General features: G+C 38.6%; 1 protein-coding gene across 1 annotated transcript in view; it reads left to right on the forward strand.

Annotated features, from left to right (window-relative positions):
- The window catches only part of GTDC1 (glycosyltransferase like domain containing 1), a 50,446-nt gene that overhangs the window by 31,098 nt on the left and 5,828 nt on the right, over window positions 1-13,520 (forward strand). Inside the window, exons 4-5 of the mRNA XM_029283785.1 lie at window positions 4,211-4,281; window positions 5,023-5,114. Coding sequence (XP_029139618.1) covers window positions 4,211-4,281; window positions 5,023-5,114 — 163 coding nt within the window. The remainder of the gene's footprint in view (window positions 1-4,210; window positions 4,282-5,022; window positions 5,115-13,520) is intronic.

Genomic DNA, 13,520 nt, shown 5'->3' on the forward strand with positions numbered 1-13,520 from the left:
ATCAGCAAAAATGGGATGATGGGAAGAGGGGTGAGGCCAGACTAATAATGTAATTGTATCAGCCTAGGACATTATGGTTGCATTCCAAGCTACTTAAGTCACAATGGTAAAATCTTTGGCAGGGCTTGTCCGTCCCCCCCCCCCCAAGATGTTCATTATTATGGGTTGTAAAGAAAATGAGTTGGTTTTTTTTTTAAAAAAAAAAAAGTCTTATGGAATGTATCACTTTCTTAGATCTTGTAGACATGCCGTGGAAACCATAACACAAAATATGAGTTACTTACAATAACTAATTTTAATCCCATCTGCTAAGTATGACAACATTAGCATTTCCACTTAATTAAAAACACCCTTAAAGCAGCAATGTTTTAATCACTCCATTTTATTTACTCTCCTCTGGTGTCACTTATAATTGTAACTTTTTATTTTTTTTAATAATGAGACGGGTTTTTTTCTCTCTCTGCATCACACAAAAAAGTGCTGTCGATAATTAGCAGTCTTCTGTTATTACTAGACTCAGGTGTCACAACTGTGTCTCATCCTCATTACAGTAAAAAATTTCACCTATCAGATTCATTATTGCTAGATAATGCAACTGAGAGACTTAGCGGGCCCTCCAGAAAAGTAATTCAGCCAAGCAAAATTATCAGCTAATTATATTTAGAATCAGACGCCCAACAACTATTTGCAGATAAATTGTATGAATTGAAGGGGATAGATTTGAATATTAAGATTCATAGATTTAGCAGATGATTTGTTAATTGGAATATAAAGGTCATTTTAACAATGGAGTTAGAGGGACTCTGTTGTTTCACCAGAGATACTTGGAATTAAGAATCAAAATAAAGGATAAGTGTAGTTGCCATGGTTTGAACTTAGCATCTACAAGGTTATTATAGAAAAATGTTACGTTGCTTCTAAATTGCTACCAAAATTAATAGGCAGCCTATCTTCCACAATGCATAGACCAACTTCTGGATCCCATCCACATGTGTAAACTAATGGCTAATTTCCCATACAGTTTCTCCTTATATATATCCTAGGATTAATAGCAGATCACTCTTTGTTGAGCTTACCTAGCATTTTTAACTGAGGTCTTTTTTCTTTGTTTCTTTTCTGAATGAAAGTTTGTGTTATACACTACATCTCATGTTCTGTTTTCCCTAAATCCTCTAGGAATATATTGGCAGTTGTTTATTTTTGTATCAGTATGTAAGGTCATTTTCAAATAAAAGGATTAATTCCAAATCCTACCTTTTATCTGTCAAACTACATAAATATTGGATCCTGATTTTATTACTTAGTGAAACAGAGAAAGTCCTTGCAAAAAAGTGTTTTAAAGATGACACCAACTGCTGGTTGGCCTACTATTCTGTTTTAGGAAATGAAATAATAGAAAATTCACATTTTTTCTTACATAATCTCATCATCTGAACTCTACTGAATTTTGTGTGGCTAACAAAGTATTCCTTTAAATTCTCTGAAGAAAACTGATTAATGGCCAAAAAGTTACTACATCACACAGTGTATTTGTATTATACAAATGCCATATCAGGAGATGCAGTGGTTAGAATGCACTATTGGAGGCAGGTGTTCGATCCTGACCAGCTCAAGGTTGACTCAGTCTTCCATCTTTTTAAGATCAGTAAAATGAGGACCCAGATTGTTGGGGCAAACTGCTGACATTGTAAACCACTCAGAGAGTGCTGTAAAGCAGAGTTCTCCAACATTTCCAGCTTTGTGGACTAGCGGGAGGGGGAGAGGGAATGGTTCCGTGCAAGCGGGCAGCAAGTGGGCGTGAACATATGCCTGCTGCTCACTTAAATGGAGTGTGCTCGCTCACCCGCTGCTTGTGCAAGTGAGGATGCACATGTGCACACTACCCAGGCATTTCCATGGCCCGGCTGCAAACCCCTCATGGCCCACTAGTGGGCCATGGCCCACAGGTTGGGGACCCCTGCTGTAAAGCACTAAGGAGTGGTATATTACTCTCAGTGCTAAGTGCTATATTTATAGATTTTGGATTGGACATCCTATCCAAGCTTCTCCAATTCCTGACAAGCATGATTGAGTAACAAACATGAGTAGCCATGGAAGAGGTGTGGAGAAGCATGATAATCCAAATAATCTCATGGAATTCTCTTTCAGTTTTGCAAGCTGCTTTCTTGCATTTAAGGATATAGGATTGTATGTAATTGAAACCACTCTGCTGATGGAATGTTCATTAATCTCCTGGAAACTTAAATCAGTGGAACAAAAGAAATATGGTTTTGTGTATGTTAATTCTCACTGCATTTGCCTACTTCCCATGCTGATCTAAATAGGGCTAAAGGAGTGAAGTGCTCCCTTCCTCATAGCACTGACGGAACCCTCCACTACATCAAGAAAGCATCCAGTCTGCTAAATTAACACCTGCTGGATACAAACTATAAATTTTGAAGCTGTCTTTATTTACAATTCAGTTAAGCTATAGATATTCCATTTCAAAAACAGAAGTAAAATCAGCTAAATTAATGTACACACAAAATGCGTATCTTTTTTAAAAGGTAGAAGAAATGGTTGGGGAAAAAACCCACAAATGATTATATGGTCAAATAATCACGTTGCGACTAAGTTTTATCTTCAGCATTTTTGAAGAGAAAGTAGATACTGCATTGAGGGGAAAAAATCAAGTCCTTTAACATGTTGGATGCTATTCAAATAAATTATAAGATAAACTTATACAGGGTGGTTTCAAGTGTAAAATGTGGTTTCAGATTATTTTATAATTTATTTAAAGTATGGTTTCCACCTTGCTATGTAATTTCTGGCCAATAGAATTTCCAGTTTTGTTTATAAAGTTTTTTGTATACTAGATGAATAACCATTGTGCTGAACAATCACTGCCTGCAAATATGTGCGTGCTATTATTTTCTAGCTTTTTCGATTGCTGTCGCCATTATTTTGCTGTTATAATCCATTTGATCATGGATACCAGAGTGGTTGTGTCTCAAGCATGCTTCTCTTCCACAAGAGCAATAATAAGCTTGTAATTAGTCATTAAAAGTTTATAGACCTGTAAGTATAACTAAGTCTGTTCAAGTATACCTCCTCCAACTCTTTCAGGCAATGTCACTGTATTTCTTTACATGAATAAAAGAGGGACATTTCTGTGCCAGGCTAGCTCATGCTCAGAGGCTTTGTAACCACGTTAATTTGGTGCAGATACATGTCATTTTGAAATCTATCCAGCGCAAAGAGTATTGAGTATGGGAACAATTCCCCATCTTTATTTATGCCGCTAAACCTAAATTTTTCCCTCATTGGGCTTTACCCAGTGGAATGGGACAACTTGCCGTGCCCAGTTCACCGCTGCCAATTCACCATGAGGCAAGTCGCCGCGGCCAATTCAACAATTTTATTTAATTATTTAAAATAATTTATTTTTTTAAAATTTTTTTGTCATTCACGTTTTATTTTGTCCTTCCTTTTGCATCCTTTCTTTAATGATTCTATTTCACCCTTTCTTTGATATTAGTGTAACTTTTGCTCCACTCAAAGTTGTCCCGTGTTCCAGTTGGTCGTGGCGAGTTATCCTAGACCGGGGGGTCCTCAAACTTGGCCACTTTAAGACTTGTGGACTTCAACTCCCAGAATTCCCCAGCCAGTCCACAAGTCTTAGAGTGGCCAAGTTTGAGGACCCCTATCCTAGACCCTCACCCAGTGCCTGCACTTGAGAGTGTAGTTGTGATGTTCATTGATCCTAGAGAAACATCAGCTACTGAGCTAGTCTGCTTGCTGTGATACTTTGGGTCAATGCTGCTGGTTCTTGACTGTGTTGCAGAAGGAGAGGAGGAGTGTTGCAGGTTCCTCACTCTTCCCCAGTTACCATAAAGAAGAACGGCCCATATTTGTATCCTGTGTCTGTCTACTGCTTATATTTTTTTAAAAAAAATGTACGAAGCCTTTTAAAGAAAAAGAAAGCTTTGATTTGATTTATTTAGCTCACAAAACATACGCTTACTGTTCCATTATATGCAATTTATGTGATCAATAAAATTATTATTATTTGTTTTTTTAAAAAAGAGAAACTTTGGCATATAAAGAGATTATACTGATGCTGAGGGAATATGATTGTTGCAATCCAACTTCTGTGCTACTTGCCAGAAATACTCTTTGGGGCTCAGTAATGCAATAATAATAATACACAATCTGCATTCCCCTGTATTAGGATAGAAGCGGTGCATTGTGGCTGTTACCCCCTCTGTCCGAATGCTTTGGTCTATCCAGAAATATTTCCAGGTAGTATCCTATCTGTATGTTTCTTTTTCCCCCCCCCTTTTTTTTAAGGGGGGAGGTATTTTAATTTATAATTAATTTGGAAATACAAAGTTTGAGTATAAACTTAGGCAAGAGCAATTGTTTATTTGGCAAGCGACCATGTTAGCGCTAAGGAATTTTTTAATGTGTTTTAATACATTAGACGAAGTTTATATTTACCATCTGTTCTTTCAAGATAACACAAAAGCTAGTTTTGAAATAGCATTCTTCATTGTTAGTATACACAGCCTTATAATGATAGATTTTATTAAAAAGGTCGCTTTGTCTATGATAGCACGCAGATTTTTTCCCCCCTTTTAATGATATTCAAAGGAGAAAAAAAATAGGCCTGAAAAATCATACCAAATTATTTTAAACAATGTAATACTTAATAGTATGCAGTCCTGCTATGGGGTAACACTAATGTAGTACCAATGCTTTGAAAAAAAAATCTCATCACTAAATGTCTCGTATATGCATTGTGTTACATTAATATAATGTATTTTAATCACCCAAAGGAGATGTCTAAACAGCACAACTACATAGCCTTATTTAGCATTAAACATCCTTGTGAGCTGAGGTAACCTTATAAAATCATGCTTAAATAATGTAAAACACGAGGCGGCACAGAGCAATATGCATTTTTAATTAGTAAAGTGACTAATATCGAGTGTGTGCTTTGAGGTTTTTGTTTCATTAAAAATGTATCTGTTTTTCCTGCAGCTGAATATCTGTATTCTACACCTGAACAGCTTATTAAAAGGCTTCAGAATTTCTGCAAGAGACCAGAGATTATAAGGAAACATCTTTATAAGGTATTTATTCAGAGCAAGCACACGATGCAGTCTTTTCTTAGTGGGAAAAAAAAGCAGAACCCACCCAACCCTCCTTCCAAAACAAGGAGGGAAAAACAACAACAACAACAAAAAACCATTTAATTAACATCCTACTGTTTAAAGGAAACATGCTATGGAGGGATATTAGTTGTTATACTAACAAGGATTAATTACACTGGATGCCACTTGTATTAACCCAAGGTCTTATAAAATATGTGCACTTAGTATATGCTATACACTTTGTCTTCTTTTTTAATTTATTGTTTTCTAAAGTGACTGTCCACCACACATGGACCCAAGAGGCTTATAAAAATGAACCTGGATTAATTTAATCCATTAGTTTAAAAGGAAAGAAAGAGAGGGGGAGAGAGATCCTACAATTATGTTAATAAGTGGAGCTTACTTTGTCCTATCAGATGATGACCCAGGTATATTTCTCCCTCTCCCTTTAACTTGTTTTGAATATTTCAGAGAATGCCTAATGCACTGCAGTCTGTCTGTCTGTCTGTCTGTCTGTCTGTCTGTCTGTCTGTCTGTCTGTCTGTCTGTCTGTCTATCTATCTATCTATCTATCTATCTATCTATCTATCTATCTGCCTATCTATCTGCCTATCTATCTATCTATCTGTCTATCTATCTGTCTGTCTGCCTGCCTGCCTGCCTATCTATCTATCTATCTATCTATCTATCTATCTATCTATCTATCTATCTATCTATCTATCTATCTATCTATCTATCTATCATCTGTCTGTCTGTCTGTCTGTCTGTCTGTCTGTCTGTCTGCCTATCTGCCTGCCTGCCTGCCTGCCTGCCTGCCTGCCTGCCTGCCTGCCTGCCTGCCTGCCTGCCTATCTATCTATCTATCTATCTATCTATCTATCTATCTATCTATCTATCTATCTATCTATCTATCTATCTATCTATCTATCTATCTATCTACCTACCTACCTACCTACCTACCTACCTACCTACCTACCTATCAGTACATACACACATATACACATATAAACACACACAGATATAGTTATATATATTGTTATTTATTTATTTGTATCCCACCTTTATTATTTTGACAAATAACTCAAGGCAGCAAATGTATCCAGCACACCTTCCTCCTCATATTTTCCACAGAACAATAATCCTGTAAGGTGAATTGGGCTGAGAGAATGACTGCCCCAAGGTCTCCCAGCTGGTTTTCAGGGTTAAGGCAGGACTAGGAAACTCCCAGTCTCTCAGTTTCTAGCCTAGTGCCTTAGCCACTGGACTAAACTGGCTCTTTGTACAAGTTCTGCCTCACCCAAACCACTGTAAATGAGTCCAGTTTTGGTGCTTTGCCTTTTAATGGCATTTTTAGGCTAAGTTCAGGAGAAAAAAAATCACAAGAAAAAGAGTAAGCCTTTTCTCTTCCTGTTTTTATCCTCCTGAGGCAGTGAGTAACAGAAAGTAAGGCAGAATACACTAAAATAGTATTATTTATTATTATTTGTTAAATTTATTTGCCACCTATCTTGCGTGGGACTAGTCTAGGAGGCTTACAAAAAGAAACAAGGAAGAAAATGTCCAAAAAGATGTCCAAATGATTCTAGAACATTCATGCATGAAATCTGCAAGTCCCACACTGGATGTTTTTTTTTAGATTTCCAGAATGAATAAAAAGAGGAGGCAAAGATACAGGACTTCATGTTTTTGGAACATCATGATAAGGATATGCAACATGATGCCCAGGCACATTTCTCATATCCCAGCTCTCCCTTAAAAAAAAAACAACCTTTAAAAGGAAATGAAAACCCATCTTTGTTTATAAGGGTGTCCATAAGCACTTCTTCATTGATTCTGGCTGAAGTGGCAATAATGCGGGAACTAATCCAGATGGCAGAGATCAAGGATACCAGCTTGCCTTTTTGACAAATGCCTATTTCTGACAGGCTCTGTTCAATGTGGTTGCCGCTACCAAAGTCGGCCAGGTCCCTCTGTGGCAGCCATTTTGCAGGTATGCCCACAACAGTCTCTTAGATTCCAGTAGTTTCTACTGACCCAAAATATTTTCCTCTTCATTTGCTACAGTGTATAGATTTGCTGTAACAAATAACATTGAAAAGTGTGGATGTTTGCATTACAAGTAGTCCTTGTTTAGCGACCAAAATTTGGGATTGACAACTCAGTCATTAATGAAGTGGTCACTAAGTGAAACCACAACTGTGCTTCCTTACTTGCTCTATCTATCTATCTATCTATCTATCTATCTATCTATCTATCTATCTATCTATCTATCTATCTATCTATTATATTTTTACGATGCCTGTCTCCCATACAATGTGATTCTGGATGGCTTATCATCTTTCTTCAGTTCTCCTGTGCTTTGCGAAGGTTATAAACATGAGAATTGGTCATAATGTTACTTTTTCATCTGCATCATAACCACTAAACAAGGACTGCCTATATTGTTTGTGTGTGTGTGTGTGTGTGATTTTATCTGATTTCAATTCCCAGGCCCCCCCCTTACACTATTTCACTATTGCGCATCATTGCTGTATCTTTGCGATGTTCATTCATTATCGATATCATTCTGAAACATAAAATTATGTCCCTCAAGGGTGGGTGCTTTCTCTTAGCTCCTCTTGGAAACTGTGGCAGAGGGGCCAAGCCATATCGGTACAGGCAGTACAGGCAGTCCTCTATTCACGTGAAGTGTTAATACCACTTTACAATGCCTTGGTAAGGCCACACTTAGAATACTGCATCCAGTTTTGGTCACCGCGATGTAAAAAAGATGTTGAGACTCTAGAAAGAGTACAGAGAAGAGCAACAAAGATGATTAGGGGACTGGAGGCTAAAGCATATAAGGAAAGGCTGCTGGAATTGGGTATGTCTAGTTTAATGAAGAGAAGGATGAGGGGGGACATGATAGCAGTGTTCCAATATCTTAGGGGCTGCCACAAAGAAGAGGGAGTCAAGCTATTTTCCAAAGCGCCTGAAGGCAGGACGAGAAGCAATGGGTGGAAACTAATCAAGGAGAGAAGCAACCTAGAACTAAGGAGAAACTTCCTGACAGTTAGAACAATTAACCAGTGGAACAACCTGCCTCCAGAAGTTGTGAATGCTTCAACACTGGAAGTTTTTAAGAAGAGATTAGACAGCCATTTATCTGAAATGGTATAGGATTTCCTGCCTGAGCAGGGGGTTGGACTAGATGACCTCCAAGGTCTCTTCCAACTTTACTATTATTATTATTATTATTATTATTATTATTATTATTATTATTATTATTATTATTATTATTATTATTATTATTATTATTTACAATCACAATTGAGACCAGAATTTCCCTTGCTAAGCAAGGCGGTTCTGAAGTGAGTCGCACCTGATCTTATGATCTTTTGGGCCACAGTTGTTGAGCAAATCAATGCAGCTGTTCAGTGATTCACACACTTCTTAAGCAGATCTGGCTCCCCCCCACCCCAACCCTAACCCTAACACCACTATCCTCGACTTTGCATATTGGAAGCCAGCTCGGGGTCGTCCGCAAATGACAATCACATGACCCTGGGACATTGCAGCAATTGTAAATACTTGTCAGTTGCTAAATGCCCAAATTTTGATCATGTGATTGTGGGAATGCTGTGACAGTCGTAAGCGCGAGGGCTAGTCATAAGGCGTTTTTTCAGTGCTGTTGTAATTTCAAAGAGTCACTAAAAACAAACGGTTGTAAGCAAAAGACTATCTGTAATGGGGTTTTAATATGCCCACTTTTGCAACCTGGGACCTCACTTGGCCCTTTTTCTCTCTGACCTTACCTGAAATAAATTTGCAGTGAATATGATGTCAACGTACTTAATATTTTTGTTTCTTTTTTTTGTCACCTTAAAAAAAAAGTATAATTCAGCAGCAATTTTTCAAGCAAATTTTGCAGCAATTTTGCCATTTTGCACAGTTGAGGCTTTGGAGGAAGGGTGCAGGTTGTTTGGGGAAACAACGTGTGAAAACATTCTTAACAGATAGTACTTTTCTGTGCTGCCCATGAAATCCATGCTTTTCCACGCAGCAGTGTGTCTTGCTGCTTTATATTCTGGGGGGTGGGGGTGGGGGAAGTGTCACATCTGCCTTTTAGAATCCTAGATGGCCCAGAAATAGAGTTGATTCTGCTGCTAATAAATATATGCTTGATAATACGATTGGGACACAATTCATCCCTATTCTGTTTAGGATAAACGCACAATTACATGCCTCCTCCCTTCCCCAAAAGGATTTCTGACTCCTCCCCTTGATATTTTTTGTAACTCCTCCATGCCCCCCTCCCCCCAGTGCCCCACATCTGTGCAAGTGAATGAAAATAATTTTGTTCTTTACACATACAATTTTATGGGTGACCTAAGAGTGGACATTTATGTGAGGGCACACCAACAGGGAATATTGTTTCTGCAGGAAATGGTTAAACCTCAAGAAAAAAAAAGGGAGAGAACCAAAAATGCAATTTAACACCCAATTTCAAGCTCATTATCTTTCATTGTCTATTAAGTTGGCAATGGTTCAGAAGGTAGCTCATAATAGTTTAAAATGCTGACTGAACACTTCCAGTGCTCAACATTACTTCTTGAGTCAATACTATCACATAGCTATACATGAAGAGAGAAAAAATAACTTAATTTTTTTAACTTGACATTAGTTCTTCCTGTAACTGCAGTTAGACAGTTTTGTTTCAGACAGCTTGCTTGCTTCGTGGCTGGGGGCTAGAGTCTTTTGCATTCCATTTTGCGTTCATTATGGACTGGAGAGTATTAACGAGTATGATTTCCAAAAAGCGGGGCCGAAAAAACAGATGCCTTTTGTGCAAGTTCCAGTAAGTAAAATGCTTCATTGGCTACAAGTGTCTCTGGGGAAAACACACTCCTTGCTAAATTATATCCAGGCAGTGTTACCTGGCACAATCACCACAGGTTCATCACGTCCGATGGGTACAAATTACTCCTAATCTAATCCTGGGAATCCCTGTATGGTATCTGTGGACCTCTGTGGTTCTGTCTCCAGAAGAAAATCCCACATTTATGGGTGGAACTGAACTTACCATTAGACATTAGACCTACCTGAGAGAGCTTTTAAGGCAGGGTTCGCCAAATTTTAAGACTTGTGGACTTCAGCTCCCAGAATCCCTCAGTCAACCATGGTGGCTGGGGAATTCTGTGAATTGAAGTCCACAAGTCTTGAAGTTGCCACGTTTGGAGACCCCTGTTCTAAGATAAGAGAAGCTTGGTGAGATAGAAGAATAGCCATCCCAACCCATGCCATTTGTTGGCAGATAGGCAATCGGCCTACCAACTTGCATTCCACCAAGACAGGGAAGACAATGTCTCTCCCAGTATTCCTTAACCACGTTCACTCTATTGATGTTGTATTTTTCTGACCCAGATAGTGGTCAATTCTTTTTCATATAAATAAGTGCTTCTGCTAAGGTATGATGTCAGGACCCAAACGGTGGTCCTTGTGGGTCCTCCCCTCTTATGGAACAGCTTGTTCCCCAGGAAAAGTTGGCCCTCACTATCATGGCCTTCCAGAGGTTAGTAAAAACATCCCTGTTCCAGAAGGCTTAAATACTATAAACCATCAGTACATCAACAATTTATGACACCTATGTTACCGTTCTAACATACTACTTTTGTAGTATCGTTATTGTATTATGAATGTCTGTACTCCACTTACAGTTCATCTGGACAGAGACAGTAGAAAATTGCATAAATAAATAAGGTACCCATATTTCCCCACATGCAAATGTTCTTCAAACGGCCACATTTGCTTCTTAAATGCTTTTATAAATTTTGCAAAAAGCTTATAGGTCTAGCTGCAGTGTTTTACTCTTTTCCTAATTGTAGTTTTAAGTGCAAGTCCAAACCAATGAAACTGGGACTTAGTCTTGCTGTCGGTTTGGCTGAAACTGGAGAAAGACACTCCTGCAGCTGGGGCACAGCTCTTTCTTTTTCTACGAGAATTAGCTGGAGTTTCAGTGAAATGCAAAACCCGGAAAACAAATGGGAGTGTTTCACTTCGTAACGTATACAGTTTAGTCAATGATTTCAGCCCAATGTGGAAAATACGGGCTAGGGCAGTCAGCAGTTTTCTTTCTTTCTCTGTGTTTTGCTGTGAGCCTATTAATAATATAGTGTAAACTAGTCATATTATTGCATTGTCAATTATATGCAGCTCCTGTGCCAAGTTAAAAAGTTAGAGGCAAAAGAGAGACAGAATTACGCTTGCTATAAAAAGATAAACAGTGTAAACAATATGGCACAGCAACGTGTTATGGGTAAGCCTTGGGTGTATTGTTCCATACCAAGTGAATCTGAGACTTCCTCCGTTCTTGGTGTCTATTGGAAGACAGAGCCCCAGCCATGGTCTGCAGTTTAGCAGCAGTGAAATCAACAAGTGACATAGTTTCCTCTAAAAGCATCTATTTTAATAACTTTTGTTCATTATAGCTAGTAAAATCTATAAAGTTACACCTATGATTGGATTCATTTCTCTTGGTAATACATAGTCCATATAATGTTTATCCTACAAACATTTCTGGGTAATCTCTGAAAGCAACAGAATTAAACATGACACTTGTTGCCTTTTGAGTTAGTCTTATTCTTTGTAAATCTATAGTATTTTTCCTAATACTATAGATGATAGATAGATAGATAGATAAATAGATAGATAGATGGATGGATGGATGGATGGATGGATGGATGGATGGATGGATGGATGTTTTATCTTTGTGGTTTCACATTTGCAATCTCAGTCAGTCATACCAAGCAACAAACAAGCAATTATTGGGTGATTTGAAAAAGCAAAGTAGAATTAGATTTGGTTAAGACTTGGATAGAAGACCACCAGGAAACTCTAAGGTTGCAGGTTGGAGAGAAAAGATCAAAGCCTATCTTATAAAAAAGCAACATTAAGCCGCTTCTGTATCATAACAAGAAAACTATATGGAGACATCCACGAAATAACTAGAGACGAGACCTTCTTTTCTTTTAGCAACAAGATTAAACTCCAGTACAAGTGAGTGTTTTGGGAGATGATTCCTACCTGGGCCAAAACAATTTGAGAAAACTATTGGCTATGCCAATGTTGATTATGTAAAGAATCATTATGAATCACAGAAGGAGTACCAAGAAATCCATAGGAAATGGACAAATCCTTCTGCTCAAGTGGCGGTTGGTTGTCCTCTCGAAAGAGACCCTGGTGTCATCTCTGGAGTTCTACTGGCATTAAGTGCCTTCTGTTCTTTTAGCTTCTTTGGGTCACATTTTTTCCACATCTTTGCCTCTGTCACCCCCCTTCCCCTCTCTCCCCCCCCCCCACATTCTTTGGTGTTCACTTCTTTGCCTCCCCCCTGGAAAATTTCAGTTCTCTCCTCTTCTCTGGTGCATTTCAGTGGTGCAGTGCTTTCCTCCAGTCCCTTCCCTTTCTCCCTGAAGAAGAAAACAAGCTTGCACTTGCAGCAGGTGTCATTTATATCTGCCTAAGGCAGGAAGACAAACACACACACACACACACACACAGAGAGAGAGAGAGAGAGAGAGAGAGAGAGACTTTCTCAGGTTAATGCTTCCCTCGCAGCCCATCTTTGTTTTCAACCTTCCTTACCAACTGCCATATCCAAATTTCGTTGCAAAACTTCCCTGCTTGCAAGATCTCTTGCAAGAAGCTGCTGTTCTTTTCTTTCTTAAAAGGAAATAGGATAAAAAGAAAATGAAAGGAGTAAAAAGAAGTCTTCATGCTCTCTGGAAATTGAATTCCGGCTCATATGAGCCTTTAGAGTTGCATCACCCATCTCAGCAAGAACAATGTTCTCCAATCAGAGATTGAGGCATTCGTTCAGAAGTCAACCTTCAAGGCAACGATCAGCAGCAATTAGGAGCCAGCCACCAGCAGCAGACAGTCAGCAGTCTCTCACCTTCCTTGGCACTTGAGTCTGTACGGCTCTTCTAATTTCCTTGCCAAATTCCCGTTTGCTTCCCCTATTTGTTTGCTTAAAAAGATAGGCAATTAAACTAGGAAGCTGCCCGTTTCCCAGTGAGATTTATCCTCATGTTGCTTGATATAACGAGAACAAAAGGTAACCATGGCTAATTTCTGTTTCTGATATCTTGTTTAACTTTCATCCCTGAATTAAACGGTGGTCACCAACCAAACACAGGCCAAAACTGGATCTGCTTAGATTTAGTTGGATGCATCCTGTGCCTTAGGGTTATGCTTGAAAAAGCAGATTATTTAAAAAGCAGATTATTTAAAAGAGGCAGCAAGAAATGTGTAGTCCACAATAGAAGCACCTGAACTTGCATCAAATTGTTTATTCTCTCTCTCTCTCTCTCTCTCTCTCTCTCTCTCTCTCTCTCTCTCTCTCTC

This window comes from Protobothrops mucrosquamatus, unplaced genomic scaffold (assembly GCF_001527695.2).
Source record: "Protobothrops mucrosquamatus isolate PMUCROS unplaced genomic scaffold, P.Mucros_1.0 scaffold228, whole genome shotgun sequence".
NCBI lineage: Eukaryota > Metazoa > Chordata > Lepidosauria > Squamata > Viperidae > Protobothrops > Protobothrops mucrosquamatus.